This window comes from Lissotriton vulgaris, chromosome 1_1 (genome assembly GCF_964263255.1).
Source record: "Lissotriton vulgaris chromosome 1_1, aLisVul1.2, whole genome shotgun sequence".
Lineage (NCBI taxonomy): Eukaryota > Metazoa > Chordata > Amphibia > Caudata > Salamandridae > Lissotriton > Lissotriton vulgaris.
In genome coordinates, this window is record NC_141685.1 from 2,131,111,772 (window position 1) to 2,131,126,195 (window position 14,424).

At 42.9% G+C, this 14,424-nt stretch overlaps 1 protein-coding gene across 2 annotated transcripts in view; it reads left to right on the top strand.

Annotated features, from left to right (window-relative positions):
* Nucleotides 1–14,424, top strand: part of PTPRR (protein tyrosine phosphatase receptor type R) — a 945,480-nt gene that overhangs the window by 749,187 nt on the left and 181,869 nt on the right. For both annotated transcript variants that reach the window (XM_086921858.1, XM_086921867.1), the window contains one exon: nt 4,365–4,444. In XM_086921858.1, coding sequence (XP_086777984.1) covers nt 4,365–4,444 — 80 coding nt within the window. The remainder of the gene's footprint in view (nt 1–4,364; nt 4,445–14,424) is intronic.

The following is a 14,424-nucleotide window of genomic DNA, read 5'->3' on the forward strand; positions in this document are numbered from 1 at the left end:
TATGCTCCCTCCAACTTCCAGACCCCGTAGTTAGCTCCCAACGTCTGTGTGATGATATTGCAGACTTTTTTCATAAGAAAATCTTTGACATTCATACTTCTCTAGAAGTACAACGTCTCTCCCTGACTGAAAATAATCTCCCAGGTATAACCCTTTTGGAATTACTGGATACAGCCCCTTCCAGCTCTCTTTCTGACTTTCCACCTCTGTCTCTGGAGGGGTTGAATCTTCTCTTAGATAAGACCAAATCCTCCTCCCCACTTGACCCACTGCCTCTTAAAAAGCTAAAGGAGTGTAGGAACAGTCTCCTTCCCCCGCTACTTGAGGTGATGAATAAGGCAATTGCCCAAGGCACTTTTCCATTAGTCTGGAAGAAGGCCATTGTGAAGCCGCTTCTCAAGAAGCCTTCACTTGACCCAGGTCAATTGAAAAATTTTAGACCCATCTCCTTGCTCCCTGCACCTGCTAAAATCTTAGAAGCACACTTGAATCGCCACCTATCTTCCTTCCTCGAAGCTTCAGAGTACCTGGACATTACCCAGCATGGATTCCGAAAACATCACAGCACAGAATCTGCCCTCACCTATGTAGTCGATAACATCCGACGCAAGGTTGATGCTGGTCAAACAACTATTCTGGTGCTATTGGACCTCACGGCCGCATTCGACACCTTGTCTCCTGCCATCTTAACATCTCGGCTTAGGGAGGCAGGTGTCTCTGGTCCAGCCCTGAGTCTCCTTAACTCCTTTCTCCTAGATAGGGAACAGAGAGTGATGCTCGGCAACCACCTCTCCCCAGCAAAGTCTTTGCAATGTGGGGTGCCTCAGGGGTCGGCACTAAGTCCGACCCTATTCAACATCTATGTGGCCCCCCTTGCTAGACTTGTGAGATCGCTGGGGATGGAGGTGGTATCATACGCCGACGACACCCAGATTATGATTTCACTCACCCGGTCCTCTGTCATAACATCTGCCTCCTGCTTCAGGACCTGTATGCAACATGTTGCAGATTGGATGGTCACCAATTCCCTGAAGCTAAATGGCGACAAGACTGAGGTTCTGGTTTTTGGGAAGGACCAAGATATCTGGTCGAGTGAGTGGTGGCCTTCCTCTCTTGGAACTTGCCCCACTCCCTCACAATCCGCCAAAAATCTGGGTGTGGTGTTCGATACATCACTCTCGATGTCTCTACAGGTGAGTCGGACTGTCGCGACCTGCTGGGGCGTGATCAGGACTCTCAACAGAATTCGCAGCTACCTGTCCCCTCAAGCACGCAAGCAGATTGCAGTCGCCCTTGTTGGTTCCAGGTTAGACTACTGCAACTCTCTCTACATGGAAACCAACAAGGGCCTCATACATCAACTGCAAGTAGTGCAGAACGCTGCTGCACGCTTTGTCCTGGATCTTCCCAGGTCTTCCTCTGCTACTGCTGCGAGGAGAGACCTTCACTGGCTGCCTATCCAGCACAGAATTTATTTTAAAATTCTGTGCCTGACCTATAGAGCTCTCGAGGACGGACCCAAAGATGCTATCAGCTCCCTACTTACTCGCTATCACCCTCCAAGGTGTCTGCGCTCCTCGGGACAACTTCAACTTGTCATCCCTCGCTTTAAGCTCACCAGATGGGGAGCCAGGGCCTTCTCCGTCGTTGCCCCACAGCTTTGGAACATCCTGCCGATGGAGATGAAGACGCTACCTTCTCTGGTGCTGTTTAAAAAGGCCCTAAAAACATGGTGCTTCTCTAGAGCCTATACAGGTTGAGTTGCAGAGTTCTTTGTTATGAGCTGGATTTGGAATTAGGCGCCTTGATGCCCACTGGGCTAAGTCTGCGCACGATAAGATCCCTTTATTATTATTATTATTATTATTAATTGCTTGTGTTAAATAAACCTTTTTATTCTACCCTATACTTTGCCATAAGGTGACTCCACAGTCGGAGTGGAGATCTCCCTGAGGTAAATTATTGGGAACATTTTAAATGTTTATTCGAATTCATAATAAATGTGTACAAATATTTTTATATTTATGTAATTGTACCTGGATTTAAAAAATGCAGTGACCCAGAGCAGGGGCCGGTTCTTATAATCCTGATGGAATCTTTAGTTCCTGGACATTATTCATAGTTGGCCATTCCATGGTCAATAGTACCAGTTCTCTACAACTGGATTAACAAATTGATCCATTTGTGCATTTGAATCTCCAGATTTAGCACAACTGGGCATTTATAAATCCAATGTCCAGTTTTACTTTCCATCTAGAGGGCAGGTAGGCATATTCCTTGTTTGCACCAGAATCTGGCTTAGAGTTGTGCCATTGACCAGTGAGGTAATGATGCAGCATGCCAACAGAAAGAAACAGACTATCATATTCAATGCACTCTGCCTATATCCTTGGAAATCTTGGGTGCAGACTGCAGTGTGAGCAGCTCAGTGGGTTTATGTCTGTGATGCCAAGTTTCCCACAGAAATATACAAGCCCAAACACCCACCACCCAAAACTCCAACATTAGTTCCACCTAAATCTGCTAAATGTTCATAGTGTCAACAGCTGGTTCGTTCAATAGTCGGAGTCCTAATTACCATAATTACTGGGAATCTGAAGCACTGGGCAGAGTCACTGATGGAAAACCATTTAAGGAGCAGCTGATCTCTCAGGCTTTAAAAGGGGGCGAGGTGCTGGAATGAGACAGCTCTCACTAAAGAATGATCTCATATCTCAAAATTTGACAGACAGGGTCATGATTTGGTTTAGTCAACAATGTTGTTTGTTTAGTGTCTGAGGAAAACCATAACCTAAAATTCACATTTCTGTGCAACTGTAAAGGTTAGTGACTTGATTCTAAAGTTTCTGGATTCAGAACATCTGGCTACAGCGACCAGGGTACAATTAGAAGACCAGGAGTGAACAGGAAAAACATGGTTCCCTCAGGCGCTGACTTTTAGGCAGATGGATGATCCTCAGAAATGAGCAAAGGTACCACACAAGAACGGTAAAGTGCAGGGTCACCAAGAACCACGTTCTAATGTTTCTTAGTGTGCTTCTGGTCACCATGGATGCAGCATCCTTGTAGCTTCTGGATAGCATAGTCCCTTGAAATATCCTTTATGCAAGCACAAGTCTCTAATCCCTTTAATTTAGTTGCAAGTATGCCTCTTTTTCCACACACTCTCCAGGTCCCTCTCCCATTTTCTAATAAGGGCTGGATTACGTTGTGGGCTGAAACGTCTCCGACTGTCGGTCAGAGCCCTTCAGACCGCATCGTAATCGGCTAGTCGGATTCCTTTCCGACTGACCCCTTCTGATGGGGTTAGTCGGAAGGGAATCTGAAAAGGATTTCCGAATAGCCTCTGTCGGGCTTTCCGCGTTATCTGCCATGTACGGGGCCTAGGGCAGTTCAGCTTCCTCTATCTGCCATGATAGGGTGCAGTAGTACGACTTGTTCTAGAGGTAAGGCTTAGCTCAGTCGGTACTGTAGGTAGTACTAGGTGCCTCCTGAAGTATCTCTTCCAGCTGGTGGCGACAAAGTCTCTTTTTTAAGCCTAGTTGGATACAGAGAACTGGCTTGAGAGTTGAGTATTCATTCTACTCTCAGGGTAGTGGTGAGAAGTGGGAACCAAAGTTTAAGTTTCACTCCACATTCCTCCATTCAGGAGGAGGTGTGCATGCTATCTTTCTTCTCTTTTTCTTTGGCTTTACTTTAGGAAGGTAGAGATCATGTAGGTTGACCCCGACTGACCATCGGCAAACTCCACTTCTTGCTAGGCAACAATCTGCACATCACAGGAAAGTGGGAAATGTGGGCCTTAGTGGAGGGAAAACTGGTTTAACAGGGGACGGTGTAGAATCTCTCCACGGCCACCAGACACCTATTGTTTTTAGGCAGGAGCCTAAGAATGAAGGATGTGCAGGTTGTCATGTGAACAGAAGATAAAAGTAACTTTTTGGAAAAGTACCATCAGGTGCAGACTCACACATTATGACATCTTATCGCACCATGTACACTGCAAAGTCCTGCTCCAAAACCCTTAACATATTTACATAACACATCAAGCACACACTAGGGAAGGCAAGCACAACAGATATGGTAGTAGTGTCAAGGAAATAAACCAGTAGGTGCACTAGTCTTCTGCTCTAAGCAGTTGCTAATGATGTGATACATGTTGTTGCACTTGGATCGGCTAGTCCCGTGAAATAGACCATGCTCTGATCAGACTCGTCTCAATAGATCCAGCATCAGACAGGTGAAGATATCCCCAAAAAGGACGCCTTGGATGTTTTAGTCGGGGTATACATCTATGTTTCTGCTAATATGTTTAATTCATACTCCTGCATTAAGCACAGTTTTTAATGTGTCTTTGTTTGTAGATCCTATGAGCCGTGTATGCTTGAAACCAAAGAACTCTAAAGATTCACTGAGCACCTATATAAACGCTAACTACATTAAGGTAAGTGGTTGTGCTTTGGTCAAATCTGTAGTGTTCAGAATGGACATGCAAAATGTCATTTATATGTTGTGGACTAAATCGATGTAAAGCATGACTGTGTTCGTATGGGCATCTTCACTTTGTGCATCATCACTAGAGACCCTAGATGCATCAAGGGTTTTTGCATTCGCAAACGGTTCGAATCGCAAAATTCGTCCGTTTGCGAATGCAAATCCAGTTTTTGGGATGCATGAAGCATTTTGCTATTTTCGCAATTCAAGAAATCGCAATTTTATTGTGATTTCTTAAATTGCGATTGCATTTGAGAAATCGCAATTTTGCGATTTCTTAAATGCAATGCATGATTACTTTAGAATTGCGAATTCGCAATTTGGAAGGGGTAAATTAGCATGAAGTTGAACTTCATGCTAATTTACCGAAAACTTTCAAACATGCACTAGTTGCATATTTGTGTCATAATTTTTTATTGGAGTTCAAAGATAGGCAATTTCATAGGTTACAAAACAATATAATAAATATAAATCAGTTGCATATTTGAAAGTTTTAATTTACACACACACATGTCCTTGGGTCATGTGAGTGTGTAAATTGCACTTACATTTCAATTTCAGGGGTGCAGGGAGGGGTTCTTAGAACCCCCCCTGCACCCTTGAAATTGCATTCACATTTTGCGAATCGCAAATTGAAATTCGCAAAATGTGAATGCCTTCCCATTGATTCCTATGGGCCTTTTGGCCCGTAGGAATCAATGGGAAGGGTTTTCCTTAATTGCGATTCACAAATTGTGAATCGCAATTAAGGAAAATTACCGAATCGCAAAATAATTTGCGATTTTTTGATGCATAGCATTTTGCGATTTCTTAATTGCGATTCCTTCATTTTCGCAATTAAGAAATCGCAAAATGTTACAATGATGCATCTAGGGGCACATGCAGTAAAGGTAGAGGGATCTCAAAGCCAGTGAATTTAGAGACCACACAACAGCCATTCAAAGCCTGTTTTCACCTTGAAGTTTAGAACAGTAATACTGACCTCGGGGTCAGGCTATTCCACATCAATCGTTTCTCTTCTTTCAACTGATCCTAGGCTGACAGGAAATGCCCTCCCTGTCTGCAGCTGTGCGACTCTGCTCTTGTGAATGCGTTTCATTCTAATTTAAAATTATGTGTTTGGCTTGGAAAGTACTGTGTTTTTAATCCCGTTTATATGTGATGGGTCTGAAAAGACGTCTACTCGATTACATTCCTTTATTGTATTTTGGTTTACAAAAGTTGAATGCAAATATTTTACGTGATTTCTGCTATAAAAAATTCAGATTACCTAACATTTCTGAAACACGGCACAGTAATGTTCTCTTTTAAAACCTCACTACAGATGTACCTGTTTCATTTGCTTCTGCTAGAAGACACGTTCAGATAAAAGTTTGCTAAATTGTTCTTACTCTTGATGTTATAAAACTGACAAGTGAATGGAATAAATACAGAGGATTCTGGAGAGGAAATATGCAGTTTCCAAAATTACTTTGTTTAGCTTTGTCCTGCCAGGCACCTTGCACCACGCTCATTGATAACAAATGAAGTCTAAAGTGCATAAGTACTTTAAGCACCTCTAATTCTTGTCAATAGTGTCCCCGTTTTTTGATGATGAAATATTTGGCGCATAATTCATTTGTTTAAGCTAGGTTTAGCATCCTGAAGAATGCCAGACAGCCCCTGAAATCTTCTTCAAACCCCTTCCAAGCTGTAATAATATTAAGGTTGCCTAACATCATGCCACGCGCATTATGATTAAGCATTAACCTTTGGTCATTTGTAATGGCCTAAGTATGATAGGTTAGTTGTAGAAAATCACCAGCTACTACCAGCATTATTATTGAATCACTGATGTCATGTGCCAAAAAAACAGACTGATCAGGGCAAGAAGGCCTTAATACAATTCTTAAAAGTTAGATAGGGAGCCGTGGTTGTGGTAACCACAGACAGCATAGTCAATAAAAGGCCGGCATGGAATCAATGTAAAGGATTTTCAAAAATGTAGTAACCAAATATGAAGAGGAAGCTCGAAGACTAACTGGGTTAAGAATTGTTAACCTGGTCCTGAGCTGGTGTTTTCCCAAATAAGGTTTTATGAGACAGACTGGGATTGGCTGTTCATTTGTGACTGATGAGAAACCAGTGGAATCTAAGTTTATGGAGTAATGTTTTTAAGCATTTTACATTTTGGGATATGCTTCTTCGCTATAATTGTCAATAGAGTATTGACATAGTCATATCTCAGCCATCGATTACTCTACAGATTCTGGCTCTATGCTCTTCTGACAGGATGGAGACGACTCTTAGTAGTTTGAAAAACGCTTAAACGTGGCTCTGGAAAGGATTTTGCCAAAGTGAAACCAAGTGTTTTTACAGGTACAACAAAACTGTCAGTGAATCTCGGCCTCTAATGAAGATGTTCACCTCATTTCAGTTTTACAGGCAGAATTAATAGCAGGAACTCTATTTCATAATCATTTAGTCCCAACCAGTTATTCTTCATCTTGTTGGTTTCGCAGTGAATGTGGAATCAAATGACCTGCGTTCTATCCAGAATGGGGAATCACTGCACCCATTTTTAAACAGGAGTTGATGTAGTTATGACCCTTAGATATTAAGGAGGATGGGCAAAGGGCACTAGCCCTGCAGGATGCAACGCGTGTCTGGTATCTAAAAGAAAGGTAATGTCTCTAACAGAGTCTTGGCCATCACTGTTCAGCCCTGGGCTGGAAGTTGTTAGGGATGACAAATGCTAGTGAGAGGTTTAGAATCAACAATATCAGCACTCCAACCTGCTGTAAATATCTAAAAAAGAAGTTCTTCTGGGCCATTTCTGTCCCCTTGTGGGGTCTTAAACCTACCTGCCAGGTACCCAGGATATCATTGGACTCAATAGGGTATTTATGCAAAGCTTTAAAAGATAAGTAAATAAGTGGAGTACAATGATTCTATTTTTAAAATGTGAAAGACCAAGCCTTAGACTTGTTCAGTGCTTAATTTTAGCCGGTGGTTTCCAGTGCTTGACACCTGAACTTAATTGCAGCAATCTGAACTTATGACAGCTGCCACCTGGTGGCGCTGTGTGTGCAATTTAAAGATGAGCCGAAAAACTGTTCTTGGTTAATTCAATATACATTAAAAGAACTAATGCCTGCCACCCAAGCCATCCATAAAGTTTTGGCTGCCTCGAACAGTCTAAACTGTCACACTTGTAGCAGTCTGATGGTTAGTAGTTATGTGAGTACAGTGGCAATGTGTGGGCAAGCTGCAGTGGCCTCCTGACGAGGGCCCAGCACTTATTTATTATTTAGAAATTAAGCGCTGGACTTGTGCCCAGATTTCTGAGGTAGCAGAGAAAACAGCGCTAAAAAAGAAGATTTCAAGTATCTCCCACTATGGGGTAGTTAGTTCCAGCAGTCGAGGTTCATCTGGAAGGAGATGGTGTAATGAAAAAGAGGACCCTGCTTCATTTACCCGAGTAGAGGACTGCAGCCTGGCTGGCTTTCCTTTGTACAATGATCTGGAACTTGTTTCTCGAGCATCAGGCTATCTGGTCTTGTAGTTCCAGGGACAAAAGGAACAAGCAGGGTATCTTGCCGACAAATTAATACGCTACTGGACTGGACTGTACTGAGGCCTTGGCTAAACTGTCTGGTGCCTGACGCACCCTGTTTCTTCGTCCAATGGGAGCTTTCCTTCACAGTCTTAGAGCTTAGGACTGAGCAGGAAGAAGGTATCTAGAATCTGATGTAATATGGACTCTAAGGAGAGAAAGCGCCCCCTCCCCCCTCCCCCCTTTGTAGAAACAGAGCAATTGTGAAGAAGGATTCAGCAGGTCAAAGGGACCTGGCTTTGGCAGGCCCCTAAGGATGAAAGGGCAGAGACAGGGCTCGAGTCGGGGTACCACACGGGTGGACGGTGACCCACCACTTATTTTATCGGGAGCTTGATAACTAGTGCAAATGGAGCTACACATTCATTCTTTGACCTCTCTGGGGCGAGATCAGAGCTCATTCAGAACGCTGCTCAAGCGCTGGCTTCTGTGATGCAATCGCATCTAAGGGGTGAGCGAGGGGAGGCAATGAGTCTGATGGTGCAAACCACCTTTCGTGACTTCACTTCCTGACGTGACGTCAGCGTCCCCCCACATGTGCCCTGGGCAGAGAGTACTGTCTTCCCCATGGATCTGTGGCTATACACAATTGTGTGTACTAGTCTGGAAATTAGAACGGCTTCACGCTCTGTGAAGCACCAAACCGTAAGTTCCTGAAGCTCATGTACAGCGGGTCAGAAGAAGAGATTTTGGTGACACTCTATATTGAATCCTTATACACAAACATCCCCCAAGTATTAGCTTTGATGGTCCTTAAAAATTGTTAAGCACATGTACTGAAAATAGACACACCCTGAATGAATTTATCCTTAAGGTTGCTGAAATTTCCCTAACTAACATTCCATTATTTCATGTTGAAATGTGAATAGTTTTGTAACAAAACAGGAAATATTCTAAGCTTCACAAATTAGTTTGTTGGTGAGTTTTATCGTCATACCATCCATTCTCAACATCATCCATTTATACTCAGCAGCTGAGAGGCTTGCAGTGGCGTGGCGCAGAAAGAATGCCAGAGGAATTCCTAGACTGGTTAAATCATCAGAGCACAGATTCTAGCTTTGCATCTCATTCAAACGGAGATCAGTTATTCACTTATTTAGTGATTAGATTAGTCATTTGCTCATGAATCTAATAAACTCTATACTACACTATTGAAATATTCAATTTTTAAGACTGAGGAGAAATTGTAAAATCAGCTCTGATATTTTTCAGTAAGCAAAGGAACAGTCCAGGAAACTAATGTTAATATGATACTCCTCCTGCCTAATCTAGCAAACTATGAAAAGGGTTTGCTATCGCCCATGTGATACCTTAAGTACTTACCACATTACAAAATAAGTTTCATGGGGCCAGATGTATCAAAGGGTTTTACACATTCGATGTATGTTGGAAAATGCTTAAGTACATATGGCCTATAGAATCATATGCAACAAACGGCATTTATTACATGACAGCAACATTATTTGAACACACATGTAATAGAAATACTCAGGACAATGTAGTTAGGCTCACAGACAAAGCACAATCCAATTTCTATTACATCCATCTGGGGCTGGCCCCCAGTTTTGTGACATTGTCAAACACATAAATACATCAAGAACACACATGTTTATGAATTTGGGGGACATAAACATGATGTGTATTTTCCGTCATTTTGTTTTGCCACACCCAGGATGTAATGTATGCCATTGCCAACCCATGCCCACATTTGTACATAGGTAAATAAGGCCTGGTTGAGAACCAGGACACCAGCACGCACTACTTGGTTGAAGTTTAAACGTTAATACATTTATTTCGTTGTCATCAGGTAATTGTCTTAGTTCAACATAACATTCATATTCATGTTACATTAGTTATAACACATCTTCATTAGCCGACAAGTACATTGTTGTCTTCATACAAAAATTATATATCAAGGTATTGGTACATTCACTGTTCACCCAATGCATTTCGGGGCGCGAAGCCCCTTCGTCAGGGGTCTGTGTGTAGAAAAAGAAGAAAAAGGAAAGAATAAGGAATCTCTTTACTGTTGATGCACTGTCAAAAGTGTAGCGTAGTCTCTATAAAATGTATTTCGTCTTACCGCAAACTAGGTGAAATATTGGAAGATTCTCCGGACTAGGTAAATAGTATGAATCTGTGTAGCAAAGAGGAATTAGGTTTAAGCATGCGGATATTACTAAACCAAAGGTATGTACAAGATCATTGCATAAAACGTAGGGTTACCTGTATTTATATGCAGATAAGGTCTATGGGGATAAGGGAAAGAAAAAAAGAGAACGTGGAAGGTTTTAAAACGTCTTCAATGCACAATACTAAACTGGGTATATGTTTTTTATGCAGTGATATTTAAAGAAGACTCTCACCTTGTGAATGTCAATTTGAGGACGAGGAGCCTGTGTTCCTCTTTGCTACACAGATTCATACTATTTACCTAGTCCGGAGAATCTTCCAATATTTCACCTAGTTTGCGGTAAGACGAAATACATTTTATAGAGACTACGCTACACTTTTGACAGTGCATCAACAGTAAAGAGATTCCTTATTCTTTCCTTTTTCTTCTTTTTCTACACACAGACCCCTGACGAAGGGGCTTCGCGCCCCGAAATGCATTGGGTGAACAGTGAATGTACCAATACCTTGATATATAATTTTTGTATGAAGACAACAATGTACTTGTCGGCTAATGAAGATGTGTTATAACTAATGTAACATGAATATGAATGTTATGTTGAACTAAGACAATTACCTGATGACAACGAAATAAATGTATTAACGTTTAAACTTCAACCAAGTAGTGCGTGCTGGTGTCCTGGTTCTCAACCAGGCCTTATTTACCTTAGATTTCTTAGTTTGCAGGCTACATACCAGCACAGCACACATACCGGATTAACACTCCAATACACTAACATAAAGAGTGCAGTTACCCTCCCATATCCCACATTTGTACATAGGCATTGTGTGCGAAATTGGGTTACTGGCTGTGAGAGTTGCAACCCTCCTCAAGCACTAACCACAATTCCTGTCAGATTGAAGTCATAAGCAAACCCAAATTAACCTGTACTTAACTCTCTGTTAGCTCGGCACAAAAGCAATCAGACGTGCCTTAGAGGCAATGTGTATAGTATATATGTAGCACTTAAAGCAGCTATGAAGCGAAACCACAACACCAAAAAGATCCCACACCAACTAAAAAATAGAGTAATATGTAATAAATTGTTTGAGCCAAAATTACAAATATCCAATCAATAGAACTGGAAATATGCAATTTTAAACATAAAAAGGATAAAACCAGCTGGAGGCTTACTATAATAAAATATAAAAAGAAATAGTTACTGCCAAAGCAGAATACTTTGCATCTACCGTCCGCAAAAGTTCCAATAAATCCAGGGACATCTTCAGGATAGTGAGAGATATGACCCACCCTGACTGTATTAACAGTAAAATCAAACCCACTCAGGAGTTGTGAGAAGGGCTGGCTCTCTTCTTCCAAGAAAAAATTAATAAAATCGTGGAAGGCCTGAAAGATGTGTCCCTATCCAGTCTGTCAGACCAGAAAAAGGGGGGACATGTGACAACCGGGATGGTGCTTCCAAGTTGGATGTCCCTGGGGCTACTATGAATAATTTGCCGATACCTTCAGAAGAGGAGTTTGCCCGAGTGGCCCTAGGAATTTCCTCAGGCTCACCCCTGGATCCTATCCCTCACAAGCTAATGAAAGAACTTGAATCTGAGATTTTCCCCATCCTCCGTCAGCTGTGCTGCCAATCTCTCAATAGTGGAGTGGTTCCGCCCAACTGGAAGCAAGCTGTTATCACACCGCTCATGGAAAAACCCACATTGGACCCAGGCTGTTATAAGAACTACAGACCAATATCCCTCTTGCCCTACCCGGTTAAGATCGTGGAATGCCTGGTTAGTAGGGCATTGTCCCTCTTTCTGGAGACAAACAACAAATTGGCAGAGGCACAATTTGGCTTCAGACCAGGTCACGGAATGGAGGCCGCCTTGGTGGCTGTTTCAGACAGTCTTCGAATGCGGGCGGACAGGGTCCAATCTGCAATTCTAATATTGCTGGACCTGTCCGCCGCATTCAATATGGTCAACCATGATATTCTTCTATCAAGGCTGGAAACCCTAGGGGTGATGGGTGTAGCACTGAGCTGGATGCGCTCCTACATATCTGATAGATGGCAAGCGGTAGCGCTCCCTCCGTATCAATCGGATTTTGTAAAAAATGCGCACGGGGAAGCAAAGGGGTCCTCAATTAGCCCCATTCTGTTTAATGCATATATGCGACCTCTTCTGGGGATTGTTAAAACGCATAACATCAGCGTGATTAACTACTCTGATGACACCCAGCTTATGGTGTCCCTGGATGGTGACCAGGCGGACTCATTGGACCGCGTTCATGCCTGTATGCAGGAAATGGCGAAATGGCTGAAGAAGAACTTGCTTCAATTTAACCTCTTGGCTGCTAGGCGTTTTCCCCCTCCTGTGCTGCAAATTGCCATTTTGCTGTTTCCATGACGAGCTCAGCTCGTCATCAGCACACGACACCCGTGGGTGATGACGAGCTGAGCTCGTCATCAGCATCGAAAGGGTTAATAGTGAGAAAACAGAAATCCTACAATGTAAGGTGGGGGGATCTCCCGAGGACTGCCAGCTGATTTCTGGCCAATTACCTCAGATGGCTCGCTGACATCAGTGAGCACTGTACGCAATTTGGGGATTAGCTTCAATGAGAAACTGAATCTGGAGTCACATGTCAACAAACTGGTGGGAGGTTGTTACACTCTCATCCAAGGACTTCGGAAAGTGTTACCACTGTTGCCAGTCCAGGCACGAACCACGGTAGTCAGGAGTATTATATTGAGCCGCCTGGACTATTGTAATGCCCTGCTTCCGGAATCTCCGGGCTATCTGATTGCCAGACTCCAGAGCATCCAGGCAGCAGCAGCTAAGCTAGCCCTGACTCGAGCACGCTGCTCCTCGACAACACAAGCACTGGCGGAGCTGCACTGGGCTCCCAGTAGCCCAAAGGATTTTGTACAAATCCCTGTGTATAGTGTTCAAAGCACTTCATGGACAAGGACCCAAGCTGCTCCAAGATAGGTTCTAATGGTACGAAACTACACGTACCCTCCGTTCCTCTTCTGCTAGCCTTGCTAGGATTCCCAAGATAAAGAAAGTAACCCTGGGGGGAAGAGCTTTTAGCGTGGCAGCAGCCTGCCTCTGGAACCATCTTCCCCTGGAAGGCAGAAGTATCCAGAGCATGACTTTGTTGCGCAAGAGAGTTAAGTCCTGGCTTTTCCCTAAAGTTTGAAAATCTTGATTCTACTTAGTGATATGATTCCCCTTTGAAGCTGCCTCTTTTATATTTAGTAGCTTCTCATACCGGTTCTTCACTATGTCTCAGCGACAGGATGCCCGCAGGGTTGCAGAGCGCTCTACAAATACCAAAAATAAAATAAACATTGAAGATCTTCAGCTGGGTACAGCTTGGTTCCAGTGGCACATTGAGCCCAGCGCCCATGTCTGGGCATACGCACCACATTTAGGGCATCAAATGCAAAAACAAACAAGGTGATGAATTGAATGCTTGAATTAATCTCAGCCACTGGCGATCGCTCGAGCTGGGCCTGGGTTCCATGCATGCCTGTTTAGGGAGGACCTGGCCTGGCAACTACATCCATCCATCTGTGGGGGGACTTTTAAGCTTTTTGTTTCTTAAAACTGGCTGAGGTAACTCTTACTAACCGAATTTGTGGGAGGTTCCTGTTCTGAATTTCATTTCACCCAGTGAAGCACTGACATTTCCTCTTCTGTATTTACCTTTAGCGTCGAGTGAGTGTATATACAGGAAGTATATAGACTTGGTTTACATATCTTTTGGTCCCTTCAATATGCATAATTAACATGGTGACCACATTTTTCTACTACAAGCCATTTCAAAATGAGACTCTTTGGATCTGTATGAAAGTAACTTTGAAGGAATTCCCCTTATTTGTTAGTACTACCTTGTATTTTGAGTCACTAATATGAGTTTGCTCCGTTTCACACCATTGACGGTACCTTTTCATTTGACATAAGCTTCGGCCAGTAGCCTTTGTTTTGAAGAGACCCATAGATTTTCTCTGCCAAAGATCAAAATGTTGACCTTTTCCCCAAACATGACTATTCTCAAAGGGCTTTATGGACTAGACAACTCTCATTTATTGGGAAATTTTTGGCATTTGTTGTTGTGCTGTCTAGTTCAGTGCAGACCTTTTGTTTTCACAATTTTTTTCCAGTACACTGTGCCATTTCCACTGCATACTGAATTTTATAGACCA